The sequence below is a fragment of the Sebastes umbrosus genome, chromosome 17, assembly GCF_015220745.1.
Source record: "Sebastes umbrosus isolate fSebUmb1 chromosome 17, fSebUmb1.pri, whole genome shotgun sequence".
In the NCBI taxonomy this organism is placed as follows: domain Eukaryota; kingdom Metazoa; phylum Chordata; class Actinopteri; order Perciformes; family Sebastidae; genus Sebastes; species Sebastes umbrosus.
The window spans coordinates 26,558,206-26,573,078 of record NC_051285.1 but is presented as its reverse complement, the minus strand read 5'-3'; the positions used below and the strand labels follow the sequence as shown (position 1 = coordinate 26,573,078).

Sequence of the window (14,873 nt, the reverse complement as noted above, 5' to 3'; positions counted from 1 at the left end):
CAATGTTTTGTACATTTCTTATTAGCTACTGCTGTGATTTTGGCTCCTGGGGAGGTTCACTGCCAACACACGGTCCCACGTTCGTACTGTGAGACAGTAAGTGTGTGTGTGCAGCATGAGCTTGTGTGTTTATTGCATACTGTAGATAGGGATAAACGGAGTGACACACGGAGGTTACCGAGTTCTGCGTCGGACGCATGTGTTTGGCCTGCGTGTGGCCACAAAGCCGTTTTTTGCAATAGCACTTGTACGAGCCGGCGGTGTTCACACAGCGAGCGTTCTTGCATGGACTGACGCGAGCTCCTGGTTCTGCACACTCATCGATGTCTGTAAAAAATAAAAAAACACTTATCAATATTAAAGGAGATAAATCATCAATCAACAGTGTCAAATAGAAATTCCTCCATTTGCTACTGTATATTCCTTAAAATGCAATAAGAAATGAATGACAAAAAAGTACTTTTTTGAAATATTTTTGTAAGACTAGCAAGTGCAAACCTATACAGCGGGTGCGGGAGTGGTCCAGCCTAAAGCCTGTGTTACATTCACACATGGTGCCCAGGTAGGAGCGGACACAGCGGCCATTTGCACAGCTGCATTCGTCCGAATCCTCCTCTGAGCTGTCACCTTTTACAGACAAACAGGCAGGGGAAATGTGGGAAGAAAATAAGGGTAGGTTGTGGACAAATACACGAGTGTCTGACATATATGACCGTATATTGACAAAGACGGTGTGATGTGTAGTTTTACCTGGGTTGTAGTGGGCGAAAGCTGCCAGGAAATCCTGCTCCCCATCAGACTCGGTCTCCAGATGCATCTCACACAGACGACTGAACATCTCTGAACACGAGGAATAAATAAAGTCTTTTTAGCTCAAAAGAAAAAGAGAGGTCGACAGTTGAAGCTGAGCGGCCGGGGCAGAATTTCAGTTTGCTCACCTGAGTTTCTGCGGGGACAAGTGTTACACTCGGGCCCCCAGCCACGACCGTAGTGACAGCAGCATTCCGAGTAGGTCACCACCATGCCGTTCCTGGGCTCGCTGCAGATCAAGCCCTCGTCGACCTGCAGGAAACACACGTCCTTGTGGGCTGCAGTGCGATCTGGGTAAAAAAGGAGGATAAAAAAAATAACATGACATGTTAACTGTAGGTTAACAATTAAAGGTAAAATGTAAGAATTCAGGCAGTATCAGATTTACATAGTTTAAGCACAAGAAGCCACATTCAGCCAGTCTCTGAGCTCTAAGATTAATATCAGGGTTTTAAGTAAAACAGTGTTCTGCAAGTCAGTGGAAGACAATTATAATGTAGGTAAATGTGTAACTTTAAGGATTAAATGTCATCCCAGGTGTATTCAGCATGTGTAACGCCATAATAAAGCCTTAAAACATCTGCATTATTTGGCTGAAAGGTTCTTAAAGATGATGGATGTTGGTCAGATGTTAGAATATCTCAATAAATGTTACATGCATTATGAGAGCAACTTGAATGTGCTTCAGTGGAACATATTTATAAATCAGAGTGAAGTAAGTGCACAATATGTACTCGTCCATTTATTCTCTGTACATGCTCATTAGGGTTGGGGGTAACAGAGGTCAAAAGTCGTGCCAAAGTGCAGAAATTAGCCCGCCCCATAGTATAGTGGTTACCTGTATAACCTACAGTAGCTATGCCATACAGCTTATGTCCCCTGTAAGTAATAGATGCTGCAGAAGAAAAGCCTAAACCCACTATATATTGTTTTTACAGTATGGAGATCTGCTCATGGCACAAGGACGCTAATACGCGTTAATAGATTAAATTAATTAGTCACACTTACAGCTATTCAAATCTACAGACTAATGTTAATGTTCCCAAACATAATAAAAAATTCAATGTCCTATCTACAAATGACACCGAAAAAAAATGAACACTAGCACTGAGTGTAAGATAAATGGCTGCGTGGTTAAGTGATGAAGATATGCTGACAGTTTCCTCTCATTAGGCAAACAGCTTATTGTTACAGCTCCTTGCTTGTGGTTCAGTATGCTTCCTTTGTCTTCTGTAATTGTGACGATAGAGCATAATAGTGTTCAATGTAATTTTTTTGGTCTGCTGGTTACAATGCGTCACACTTAAACAGTCCTGCTGCAGGGTTAATTACAGATGTTAAACCAGCCATATTAAAGACATTCACTACTCTGTAAAAATGAAAACATTAAAGTGAGTCACATATCTTGCAGGCAAAATAATCACTAAGTGAACTCAGGCCATTCCCCACTAAATGAGCAGTTTTCAAATGCTGTGTTTTCTCTACCAGAACAAATTTTATCATCTTTAACAGTGATAACACAAATTGTTTTTGGAAAAAATAGACATGCAGAAATCCTAAAAGTAATCTCTTGTTCTCTCACACTGGACATGCTCAGATACTGCTTTGTGTGTATAAAATGCGAACATTCAGTATGTGATTTTAATAACTACACAAAGTGGTATCCCTCCAAAGAGTGCAAACTGTCTCTGTAAAAGTTGGTAAGAGGGGAAACATAAAGCCAGTAAAGGCCAGATGGGACACAACTTTGGGAGGAATTACAAAGAGCAACATGAGCGGCAGATATCGAGGTAAGCCAAAACTCAGTCATGCTCAGGTGAGCCGACGCTGCATTTTACCCACCGTCGTAGACGCACTGCTTCAGCGCTGCACTGAAGGTGAGGGGAGGGTCGCAAAAACAGTGAAAGGAGCCGGGCGTGTTCTCACACCTCCCATTCTTACAGTACGAGGGGTCCTGGCACTCATTCACATCTGCAAAGGGCACCACAGACACTGGTTACAGTATGAACATCTGCTTGGGGCCAGCTCTTATTCTGTAGGGTGGTGGACACAATAATGAATGAAAAGTTGTGCTACATCATGAAATTCGGTACAATAATCCTGCAATAAATACTCCCCTTTGTGAAGTTTTCTGCAGCAACACTTCCTTTAACATGTCCACAAATTTCATGGTAATTAGGTGATAATTAGTAAGTAACCTATTCGAAATTTCAAATAGGTTACTTACTAATTATCACCTAATTACCATGAAATTTGCGGACCTGTAAAATGAAGTGTTACCTTTTCTGCACAACGTTCAGTTTTTCCTGAGACTTGTTGATTCAACTTTCATCTTTAACAAGTCGCAGAGTCGTTGAATCAACTCAATCTCAACAAAAAAACAAACATTTTAAGCTGCAGCATTCATTGCAGTGATATTGTATTGGTTTGCATAACCATGTACAGTTGGTACTGTTATTGTGTCCACCCCCCTGTAGGTCAATTTTTCTTTTCTGTTTACGTTTCTACCATAAATGTTGCATGCAAGGTTCTGCTTATAACAAAATGAGCTTTCGGTCATGCACACACTGCAGTGGGTCTCTAGTAGACATGCAACCACACCGCCATATCTGCAAAAAGGCTGCAGGTTAAAACAGGAAGCTTGGTTCAGGCAACACTTCAACTGAGGAATCTTTCATCTGCTAAGAAGTCTGCAGTCTTTTATAAGTCCAACTTTTCTAAATCCAGCCAATTACAGGACAAACCATATTCACATCCATTCCCTAGTCCCTAAAACTTGCCAATTTGAAACAATTGATTAGACTGGGTTTGCTTCCTAGAATTAACAGGATAATGGCAAGTAAGTTGGTTTTAAGCTCATCAGTGTCCATACACCCATCCGTTTTCTAGTCATGTATTCATGTCGTGGTTGTAGTGGTAACAGGAAGACCAAAGCCACTCGTACTTCGTATTCTCAAGAACTATTCAGTAACACTATTCTGGACTAACAGGTCCGATGCGACAGCTTTTCTATGTTTGCATCTCTTCCATTTCAGTCATGTCTGAATAATAACAAAAAGGAGGCTTTCCAGGTGCACACCTGTTGGAGCCCAGAGCCCACATGTTTGACCTAATAGCAAGAATGCAAACACGTCTCCTCTTCTGAGTGTGAAGGGAACAAATGTTCACCACATTTGCAGAAAACACTTCATACAAAATACCTCTGGCAACATGGTCATCATGGCATGGCCATCTGAATTCATTTGCCTCTGTAAGGATGGTGGCTGCAGCCTTGCCTTCTGTAAACGGGGGGGGGGGCAGTTTAAGTGCATGCCCCCAACTTCTGGCCATGAGGAGGAATAAGTTAACTCCATGTTTAAGACGGGATTCTTCACCAGATGGTATCAGAAAACCTCAATGACTGGGTCAACCTGGGCTGTCTGGTATCCGATGCAACTCAGTATCTCTTCATCAATACAACACAAGAGCATCGGCTTCATCTTTTATGGAACAATAACTACTCCTTTTTTGACCAGCAAACATCACAAAACCACTGATATGGAATTTGGAACAAACTGGCCACTTCAGACATCCAGGGGTCATTTGTAGATGTAAATGTAGATTTCTAGTCGACAAATTAAATGTATTTTCTTAATGTTTGCGACAGATGCAACAGCGGTTCAGGCATCGATTACAAAGGCAACTACTCACTTGTTGCATTAGGCTATAGTAGATGTAAGCCTTAATAAAGCTGGAGCTACACTGGGGCACTTCTATATGTTTATTACAGCTGTGATAACAAAACATCACGTGATAGTCTACAATCTAAATGCAACTACTTTTACCATCACATGTACAAAATGTAATTGGACATATGTATGAATATATATCTTATATGTTTATTTGTCTGTTTGCTATCTTTAACACAGACCTTTGATTTAAAATGTATGTTCTTAATTGGTTTACCTGAGAGTTTTTTTTTCAGTTTGTGTGTTGTTTAGCTCAGGATGGCTCTATAATACTTCTTCTATCATCATCCTGCCATCACTGTACTGTATGTACTTTCATGGTTGTTCCTCTGTAATGTGCCCCCTTAACAATTACAACAATTACAGACTCAAAGTGATGAAGTAAGATCTCAAAAACATTCTTCAGCCACTTAAAATGTGATGAAAACACAAGAAAGCCTGACGTCGCCTCTGTTTAGTACAACGACAGCTACAAAAAGGTTAGCAGATGATTCCTTCTCCTTCTTTGTTCAACTTGGCATGGATATCAGTTTCGTCTCACATACACTACCTCCCACAAGCACAGACAGCCAACACAACTTTTTGCTTTTTCCAGAATAAACTGCTGTTGCCCATCACTGCCTTGTTGCTCTTCATAACTCCCCCCCACTACACAGGGTCTGCACTCACCAGCCTGCTCCTCAGGAGTCACACAACTGTTCCGGTCGGTGGCCAGGGTCCAAGGCGGAGAACAGATGCAGTAGTACGACCCTGGAGTGTCCACACAGTGGCCGTTCTTACAGTTGGCTGGGTCCTCGCACTCATTCACATCTGTAGAAAAAAAAACTCAAAGCTCAAGACAGCTAGATAAATGCAGAATAAGCTGCCAGGGTCACTGGGAGATGATACGCTTTTACTCACCAGCCACTGTTGCTATCACACACTTCTTCTTGTTGTTGTCTGGAGTCCAGGGCCGGTTACAGTTGCAGTAGAAGGCCCCTTCGGTGTTGACGCAGCGCCCGTTAGTGCACAGAGACTCATCGTGGCATTCATTCACATCTGACGGAGTACATGCAAACCGTAAAAAGCAACATTCATCTGTTAGTACAAAGTATCTACAAAACAAAGGGTTTCTTTATGTGCCATTGTATCTAAGCACTCACCAATGCACTCGAGAAGGTTGCCATCGTAGTAGAAGCCCTGTTGACAGTAGCACTCGTAGCCCGGCTGCGTGTTCTCACAGCGACCCTTCTTGCAGATTTCATCAGCAAACAAAGAGCACTCGTCGATATCTGCAGACAAGGAAGAAAAAGTCTCAGGAATAGACTGCCGGTCTTCCCATAAAGTTGTTTCATGTAATGAGAACGGTTTACCAATTTCACGAGGAACTTATTTGGACAAGTAAGAAGGTATTTAACTCAGGCTGTATTTTTTTTATTTTAACAAAGAATTTCGGCGTAAATGCATTATTACAAATTATAATAAACAAAGATTTTTCTTTAAACATCTGTCTTTAACATCTACCTCTGTAAATTTGTACCTTTGTAAATGTGTAAATTCAAACTTAAGCGCTGCTATTACTGTTTCCATATTTAGCCCTGGTGTGTGTGAATATTGTGACCCAAGTTGTATAATATCTACCATGGTAGACCGGCAGGCTGTACAGGAGTCCTTCATCATAGTAGAGGCCTTGGCCGTTTGGACACAGGAAGTGGAACTCGGCTGGGTGGAGAAGACCAGGCAGAGTTTAATAAACAGCAATAGATACAGAATGACATAAAGTTCACCATTTGGTGGACGCTTTTACGTATAATGAACTACAGTCATTATTGTCTAAACCCTTGTTAGTAACATGCTCAACACGCTGAGCTACAAACCCACCAATCACTCAGCTGAATGTGAGTTTACTTGCATTATGCACAGAGCACTGTATTGTAAATGTACCTGACTGGGAGACAGGACAGGGATAGATCTCACAGTGATCTCCCCATCCCACTCCGATGGAGCAGCAGCACTCCTGCTTGGTTACGTTAGTGGCCAGGACGCTGTCGCAGAACACGGTGTCATCGAGGTTCAAGTAGCATTCCTTCTTCTCATCCGTCATCACCCGAACGGCTGCAAGAGAAAACGTGGTGAGTGTTAGGAAACAGTCCAGAGCTGATGGGCTCGCCAAGCTGTTCCTTTCTTTTAATTAGAGTTTAGTTTGTGACTTGGTTCATAAAGAACATAGGATTTGGTCTAATATGGCCAATAATTATAATTGTTTGGCTTCTAGGCCCTCAGATTGGTTTGAACTGAGCAGATTTGGGTTTGGGAGAGGCAGGGATCAAATGTTCAGGCCTGGTTTAAGCTCCGGGATAAATGTGGGTCTACAGTAAAGCAGAAGGAATCAGAGCAGGCTTACCCTCACAGCTGTGTTTGTCCTCTGAGAGGACGAAGCCGTGATTGCAGGCACACACATAGGAGCCCGGTATGTTCTCGCAGGAGCCGAAGGGCTTGCAGAGACTTCTGTCTGCGGCACATTCATCTATGTCTGAAAGGGGAAATCACACGAGTATTTGTTTTTGATCCAAACACCATCTGAGTCGCAAACAAATAGATTTTGTTCTTAAACAGCTTTAATTTTTTTCAGAGGAAAGTAAGAAAACACTGAAAGGTTATTTTTGCCCAATGATGCCAAAAACATTCTGCCTACTGCCGCTTTAAAGATAAAAAATAAAGATATTGTAATTAAAACAAAGATTTACACAGCAATTTAGTTTCCCATCTCCTGCATATGAGTTACTAATTAGTTCAGACAGCATCCTGTTTTCTAATAAACATCTGACCATATAGATTTCAAGAGACTGACCTTGGCACCTCCTGCCTCCGACCAGTGAGTAGCCCTTCTGGCACTCACAGTGGTATGAGCCCATACTGTTGATACAGCGGCCCCGCTGACAGTTTGATGGCCTCTCACACTCGTTGATATCTGAAGGGAAGGAAACAAAAACAGTGTTTGGAATGTGAAGCATGTGGTGAGCTGGATTAATGGAGCGGTCAAAAAAACAATCTGAACTCGGTCACACTTTATTATCACAATCCAGTGCTGATTAGCTGTCAAGTGACAATAACATGAGTTTCAGGTGATTAAATTATTGCATGTTTGTTGACTGATTCATGCCTTCACAGTGGCTTCCTTCCTGCGTGCGCTGGTATCCCGGGTAGCACTGGCACTTGAAGGAGCCTTCTGTATTGATGCAGTGGCCATAAGCACACAGCCTGACGTCCTCACACTCATCAATGTCTGTTTGGAAGAAGGAAAAAACAAGGGAAACCCAACATCTTTAATGATTAAGAGTTCTTCATTACAGCTTCAGCACCAAACGGCCATTAAGGGATAGTTCACCCACAAAATCACCATTTGTATAACAACATTTTCTTCAAGAATTCAAGGTAACACTGGGTTAGTTGTTGAAATACAAATAGTCATTTTGTTGGTGAATTATTCCTTTAAGTCACTCAACTGCATTATAAGCAACTTAGTCTGGGAAATGTCAATGTCGACGTTATGTAAGCCTTACTCACCGCTGCAAACTTTGCTGTCTGAAGAAGGGAGGAAGCCCTCGTTGCACAGGCAGCGGTACGTACCAGGGAGGTTCTCACAGCGGCCGTTAGGACAGACGCCAGGCTTCTGACACTCATTAATGTCTAATGAAAGATGTAGGAGGCATGAAAAGAAGCTCAATTACAGTGATATCATAACATGTTTGTATATCGACAACACTTTATCTTCTTACTCCTCGTAGATCATAAACCCTTGAATATAATAACGACAGGTTGAAATCGGTTGAGAAATGTAGACGTTATAGTGCTTTTTATCCAGAGAAACAGCAGCTCCCCTGTTCACTTGTATAGGGTTACAAGCCAGTCTTGCCAGGTCCAATATGGCGCCCACGTTGACATATCGCTGCAACGGGCTGAAGCGTCCAAAGCGGTATCTATGTATATATGTCTATGCCATAAATAACTGGCCGTGCAACTGCCAGTGTCTGTGAAAGTGGTAATTTGGCATGCAGATGAGAGGGCACTTCAGAATTTCCAAAAAACTCACTTGCACATTTTTTGCTAGTGTGCCCTTAGTTAAGCTACCGTGTCGATCCTTGATCTAAGATGTTTCCCTGTAACAATGCCCAGCACACAATTGGCTCAAGTCATGCCCATTACTGATAAGCAGACTGAATTATCCTGCTCTGTACTTACGCGTATATTTGGCTTCTTTATGTCTCTATGCTGCTGAGTGAATGTAGGTGAATTGTTGCTCATTGTGATCAATGTTGTCCATTTTCACAGAGATCAATATTTTTCACATTACCAGCCAGAATTCCTTGACTTTTAGCATGATAATAAGGCCCTCAATTTGGCAGTGTCTCACAAAAACGCACAGACAGAAAGGGGTATCACAAATAAGTTAATAATGTTGCTGTATGGCAGGGTTGCACTCACCATAGCAGGTGCCTGTGCGGGCCTCGTGACCAGGCAAGCAAGAAACACACTCATATGAGCCCGGTGTGTTCTCACATTGCTCATTGGGACACGTGTCAGGGTTCAAACACTCATTTACGTCTGGAATAAGGGAGAAGACGTGTCATATACCGGTGATTTGAAGAAGTATTCAGAAATACAGAGCACAGACACAGGCGTGTTATCGTGACACACACATAATAAGTGTTTTGTGAGTGGAGAGCCTGCACACTAATATCCATACTGTCTTTATAATCAGCATCTTTGTACCTTCACAGGCTGGGTGACGGTGTGATTTGCTCCTAAAGCCGCTGTGACATTCACATTTATAAGAACCGGGCAGGTTCACACACTGGCCTCCGACACCACAGATGTCCTGCTTAGAGCACTCGTTCACGTCTGCAAAAACAGAGAGGACGGAGCCAATGCAGGATCTGATAATTTATAGAAAAAACATTTTAACATGGAAATCACTCAACCTAACTTACCTACGCACTTGAGTCTCCCATTCTGCACCATGTGTTTATAGCCCTGACGGCAGAGGCATTTGTAACCTCCCTCTATGTTGACGCAAAGGCCTCTACCGTGGCCGCACGGATCTGAGTCACATTCATTATCATCTGGACAACAGGAGAGAAGCACAATGATGACACATGACAGTGTTGAATAATACAGACAGACACTAGAGGGTCATAGAGCTCAGGAGACACAGTGCTCTGTTTTTCACCACCTGTCCTAACATCCATCTTTAAGTGATATGTATGTGTCAATGTGTTAGATCAACTACTTCTACCTCTTACTACCAGATCCATTCACATGCATGACAAAAACCACACAGCTAACCTTACAAATCCGTTTATTTCACTCTAAGAAGAACAAAACTGTCTCGTAGGGATTTTTAAATGCAGGGACATTATTATTATTATCGGAGAAACTAGGTTCACAGTTTTAGCTGAAATATATTTTAGGGCTTATCTACTTTCCCATTTTACTTAATAAACCCATTTGGACCCATCTGAACTCGCATGGCCAAGTAGCGTGCCTGCGCAAGCATGAGACTGTTTATGCGGCGGTGTTTTAAATAATAAGGGTTTTAGCAAAGATGCATTAGACTTGGATTAAATTGCACGAGTTGTGTGAGTTTGTAAACGGATGTTTTGATATAGTTTTGCTGTTGTTGAACCTGGCCTCCATTTACTTCAATCCATCAGGACTTTTCTACATTTCTACATTTTGATTCTTTGTTCACCGTGGAGCGAAACAAAGTTTTCCTCACAATTTTCATTAATGAAAATGTGACATGTACACTTGTCATGTTTATTTTGTACATGCTTTGTAGTATAATTTTCCGTACTTTGCCTCCTCTTTGTTTTTTTTTGTTCAGGTTCATCTGGTTCTTTTTCAGTTAAAGCAATTTGCACACCCCTTTGTGATGTTGACGGGTTAGTCAAACTGTTCACCCCACGGTCAAACAACTTAATTTGCTCAACCATTGTCTCTGAAACAGATGCCTCTGAGCGCCGAGTAAACGCACCAACCCACGTGCAGCATTGCTGCGTTGTTATGTGCAGCGTTGTTATATGCAGCGTTGTTATGTGCAGCGTTGTCTGTTTTTCTGTTCTGACTGTAACAGCAATATTTAAATATCACTAATGCAACAAATACTAAAAATATACTTCGAGGTGCAAGTTTGGCTGTTTGTTGTCCGTACTTTTTAATATGTTAAAGTGGTTGCCACTGATGGCAACCAAAGGCCAAGAATTTGTTTTCTCAAAATGCTTGACAATGGCAACCTGGCAACCCTGACTGTCGAGCCCTGCTTTAAATTACATTTGTGTTTCTTAAAGAGGTACTCCAGCTAAAATCCATCAAAATCAAAGTAGCAGATGGCATCTTATCCTGACTTTCAGTCCCTAGTACAGGCCAAGCTCTTATAATGCTGGAGGCTACATTTCCCTTGATGTTACTCAATTGCATCTTTCATTTGTACCCACCCGGACTAAATGCCAACATCTTTTAAACCATCCACACCACCTAGTCTCTGAGCCCAAGGCGAAAGATTTTCTCAAACTTTGAAAATCTCCCTTCAGAGCCACAAAAGACATTATACAACTATTTTTGAGTCATACTCAGTGGAGGGCCCCTTTACTAAAGCTAAACATTAACACAGTTGAATTAAAATCTAAATTAAAAGCTTTAACATCACACACAATCAGGTTCCTATCAATTGTATATCTATCTGTGAGTCTGCCAGGGGACACCCATGCATAAGAAAATTCAGGAGAAATTTCTCGGCGCTATCCGTCACCACCTCCTCTAGCCGCTGTCTCTACCATTGTCTCTTACCCTCACAGATGTTCCTATGCGGGTTGATATGGTAGCCAGGGTGACAGTGACAGATGTGGCCGTTCAGGCTGTTCTCACACTCTCCGTGACCACAAATGTTCCTGCTTAGCCTGCATTCATCTGTCTCTGCTTCAAGGAGGGAACACAGGCATCATATACATATACATGCATATGTATATAGATACATATATATATGTGTGTGTATATATATATTATTATTATTGTTTAATATATAATAGGGCTGTCAAATTTAACACGATAATAACGCATTAACGCAAACTTGTTTCAAAGCTCCTAATTCCTTTAATGCATTAACGCAACTTTTTAGGTTGTAGCGGGCTCAGTTTTAAAGCTAGAGAGAAGATGTCACATGAAACTAGAAAACCTAAGGAATTCATTGGTACCAATCATGTCATACTAGCTTGTCAGAAAGGAGGCTAAAGAACACTCCAAACTTACGCTAAATTTTGGCAAGGAAAAACTGGCATGACCATTTTTCAAAGGGGTCCCTTGACCTCTGACCTCCAGATATGTGAATGTAAATGGGTTCTATGGGTACCCACGAGTCTTCCCTTTACAGACATGCCCACTTTATGATAATCACATGTAGTTTGGGGGCAAGTCATAGTCAAGTCAGCACACTAACACACTGACAGCTGTTGTTGCCTGTTGGGCTGCATTTTGCCATGTTATGATTTGAGCATATATTTTATGTTGAATGCAGTACCTGTGAGGGTTTCTGGACAATATCTGTCATTGTTTTGTGTTGTTAATTGATTTCCAATAACAAATATATACATACATTTGCATAAAGCAAGCATATAATCACGATTAACTACAGACAATCATGCGATTAATCGCGATTTAATATCTTAATCGATTGACAGCCCTAATAAATATATATATACATTTGCATAAAGCAGCATATTTGTCCACTCCCATGTTAATAATAGTATTAAATACTTGACAAATCTCCCCTTTAGGTACATTTTGAACAGAAAGAAATGTGTGATTAACTACAGACAATCATGCGATTAATCGTGATTAAATATTTTTAATCAATTGACAGCCCTAGTATATATACTGTATATATATATATATAAAGCTGCTAACACCCATGTCATACGTAAATCCCTCTATCTTTGGCCATGCTCACACTATTCAGGTTTTTAACCCGTCACTGGCTTTTTCATATCAAAGCCAGTGACGGGTGTCAGTCAGAAAGACTGTGTTGGTTTTCTAAAAGTCACAAATGAAAACACAAGAAAAGGTTTCACAGACCAGAATTAGAAGTAGATATCCAACAGCCCGAAGATATCCAACACTCCTTTAGGACTGACTTTTTTTTTCTTTTTATGGAACTTAAGTGTCTCACATAACCTGCTTTTTAATACCAGCACAAAACGCAGTTATGGCAACACTTGCTTCCATAAAACACGAAGTGTGTGAACATAGCCTCAAGGCTGGTTCATGCTTCATGGTTGAACACACACGACATGCAAAGTGTCCAAAACCGTCATTAAAGGAGCATGCTGGATTTGGTTCAGTGTTAAATTGGACTATTTATTTCTATCAACAGAGATTGCCTCAGGGGCTAAATAACTCTTCTGCATGCCGTCATAAATTAGGTTTATTCCATGGAGAAAGTCAACATGTCATTAGTGAGTGATGGACCCAAAGCTCACCACAATATCTTCTCTTATTGGGGAATGTGGAGAGCTGGGTTTTCCAGTTTTGAGGCGCATGAAGCATGAACCAGCCTTTACAGAAGTGACTCTCTAGAAGGTTGAAGCAGAACAGGTGTCTGAGTCGGTTTGCAGGGAACTCACGCAAGACTTTAGTCTGTGTTTCGAAGGGGTCATTGCCTGGGGTCATTCTGACGATTTTTGGAGGGGTGGGCTTAACAACTGTGGATCCAACAGAGGAGAGATGAAGTGGACAGACTTTAGGAGGAAATATGACATGTTGAACTTTAGTCCCGATGTCTTCACATCACATGGGGGACATTTATCGACGCTAGTCGTCGTTGCAGAAACCTTCCTCTCGTTGCGACAGCAGCAGTACATTAAGCACCAGTAGCAAATACATTTTCTCCTGAGTTTCAACATGTTCTATCACTGGAGTAATGGAGTATGAATCTGGGGTTAGAGGTGAGTTTACCAGGCACACGAGGACTGCTGGTGCTGGTGGGAGACTGCTGCACAGCAGTCACCGTCGCTGGAGGCCTCTCCTGATCGAAAGAGACGGTCGCATTTCACAACAGCAAAAATTAAAATGAATAAATGATTAAAAAAAGAATCAATGTCTTACCGGCCGCTTTGGTTCTGAAAGGGAAAGAGATAGAGGGGTGTTACGACTGAAAGTAGAAATGTTGGAAATGTTTGTGTGAACAGTGTTCAAGGACTCACCCTCCTTTGCTGGATTGCGGGGGAAGATGATGGGAGGGAAGGCCAGGGTCTCTCTTATATTTTGGAGAAAGTATCCTTTCCCAGCAGGGCAGATCTTATTGAAGGCCACTGAGCACCGCACGGAGAGAGGAGAGGATTTTACTGTTAACTTTATTTCACTTTTTTTTTCATGCAGCCAGTCTGAAGCAATACCAGCTTTTTGCTGAATCGCTCTTTTGAAATTTGCAAGCAGCACTGATTACTTCCTGGAATCTAACACGACATAAATGGTATAAAACAATATGTACGACATCCAACCCCTTCCATTATGTTACTAAAATGTGTGACAGTGGAAATGATGACAAACATAGATATTAAAAGAGCAATATGTAGCACTGGCAGTTAGTGTTTAAAATGGGTAACAGCGGCCCAAATTCAAAACAATGGAGCCGTGGCTAGTCCGCTTCTCCAGCGTGACTGATAGCAGTGCAATTTCGCAATTTGATGGTTACCTTCTAGACAGTGTTAGCCTCTGGCCAGCGGTAGTCAGAATCACTTCAACGGCTGTGTGTCTCAAATACTGGCTGCCTTGATAACCAGCTGCACTCGGACCACAGAGAGATGTGCCGAGTTTGTCAGTTTGTTTGCTTGCTTCCATGGTTGCAGAAGACTGTGTTTTAGCGTGGCAATTTGTTTCATATGTGGCAACGGGGTGTCTGAATGGGCCTTGGACGGGATCACACCGGCCAAAAGGAGAATATACTGGCTGTAGCATCATTGTCGGAGAAGCCAGTATTTCAATTCAGCATGTTTCTTTAATCTCTGATGACATATCATGGTCATTTGATGATTTATTACAGTAAATATATTATATATTAGTCCTTTAAGTATGTAAGTAAGTGTTCTGGGGGCTGGAACAAGATCTATTGCTCCGTACCAGTGCACACTGACTATAAATGAAATACAGAAACAAGTAGAAACACATCACACAACAGAAGTAACATAATAAGATGCAAGATTTGTTACGCTCCTTACATTAATATCTCCAGTTTCCAAGTTAGATAGAGTGTCAGAGAAGAAGAGCCAAAAAATCTTCTCATGAGCATTAACGAGAACTTAA

General features: G+C 41.6%; 1 protein-coding gene across 1 annotated transcript in view; it reads right to left on the bottom strand.

Annotated features, from left to right (window-relative positions):
* Positions 1-30: 30 nt before the first annotated feature.
* ltbp3 (latent transforming growth factor beta binding protein 3) overlaps positions 31-14,873 on the bottom strand; it is a 38,221-nt gene continuing 23,378 nt past the window's right edge. Inside the window, 23 exon segments of the mRNA XM_037749100.1 lie at positions 31-234; positions 236-327; positions 499-627; positions 751-840; positions 939-1,100; positions 2,653-2,781; positions 5,208-5,348; positions 5,439-5,576; positions 5,681-5,809; positions 6,159-6,239; positions 6,462-6,632; positions 6,922-7,050; positions 7,369-7,488; positions 7,681-7,803; positions 8,085-8,207; positions 9,003-9,122; positions 9,291-9,419; positions 9,509-9,640; positions 11,367-11,495; positions 13,196-13,273; positions 13,527-13,596; positions 13,677-13,690; positions 13,775-13,882. Of these exon segments, the coding sequence (XP_037605028.1) occupies positions 175-234; positions 236-327; positions 499-627; positions 751-840; positions 939-1,100; positions 2,653-2,781; positions 5,208-5,348; positions 5,439-5,576; positions 5,681-5,809; positions 6,159-6,239; positions 6,462-6,632; positions 6,922-7,050; positions 7,369-7,488; positions 7,681-7,803; positions 8,085-8,207; positions 9,003-9,122; positions 9,291-9,419; positions 9,509-9,640; positions 11,367-11,495; positions 13,196-13,273; positions 13,527-13,596; positions 13,677-13,690; positions 13,775-13,882 (2,597 nt within the window). The 3' untranslated portion in view covers positions 31-174.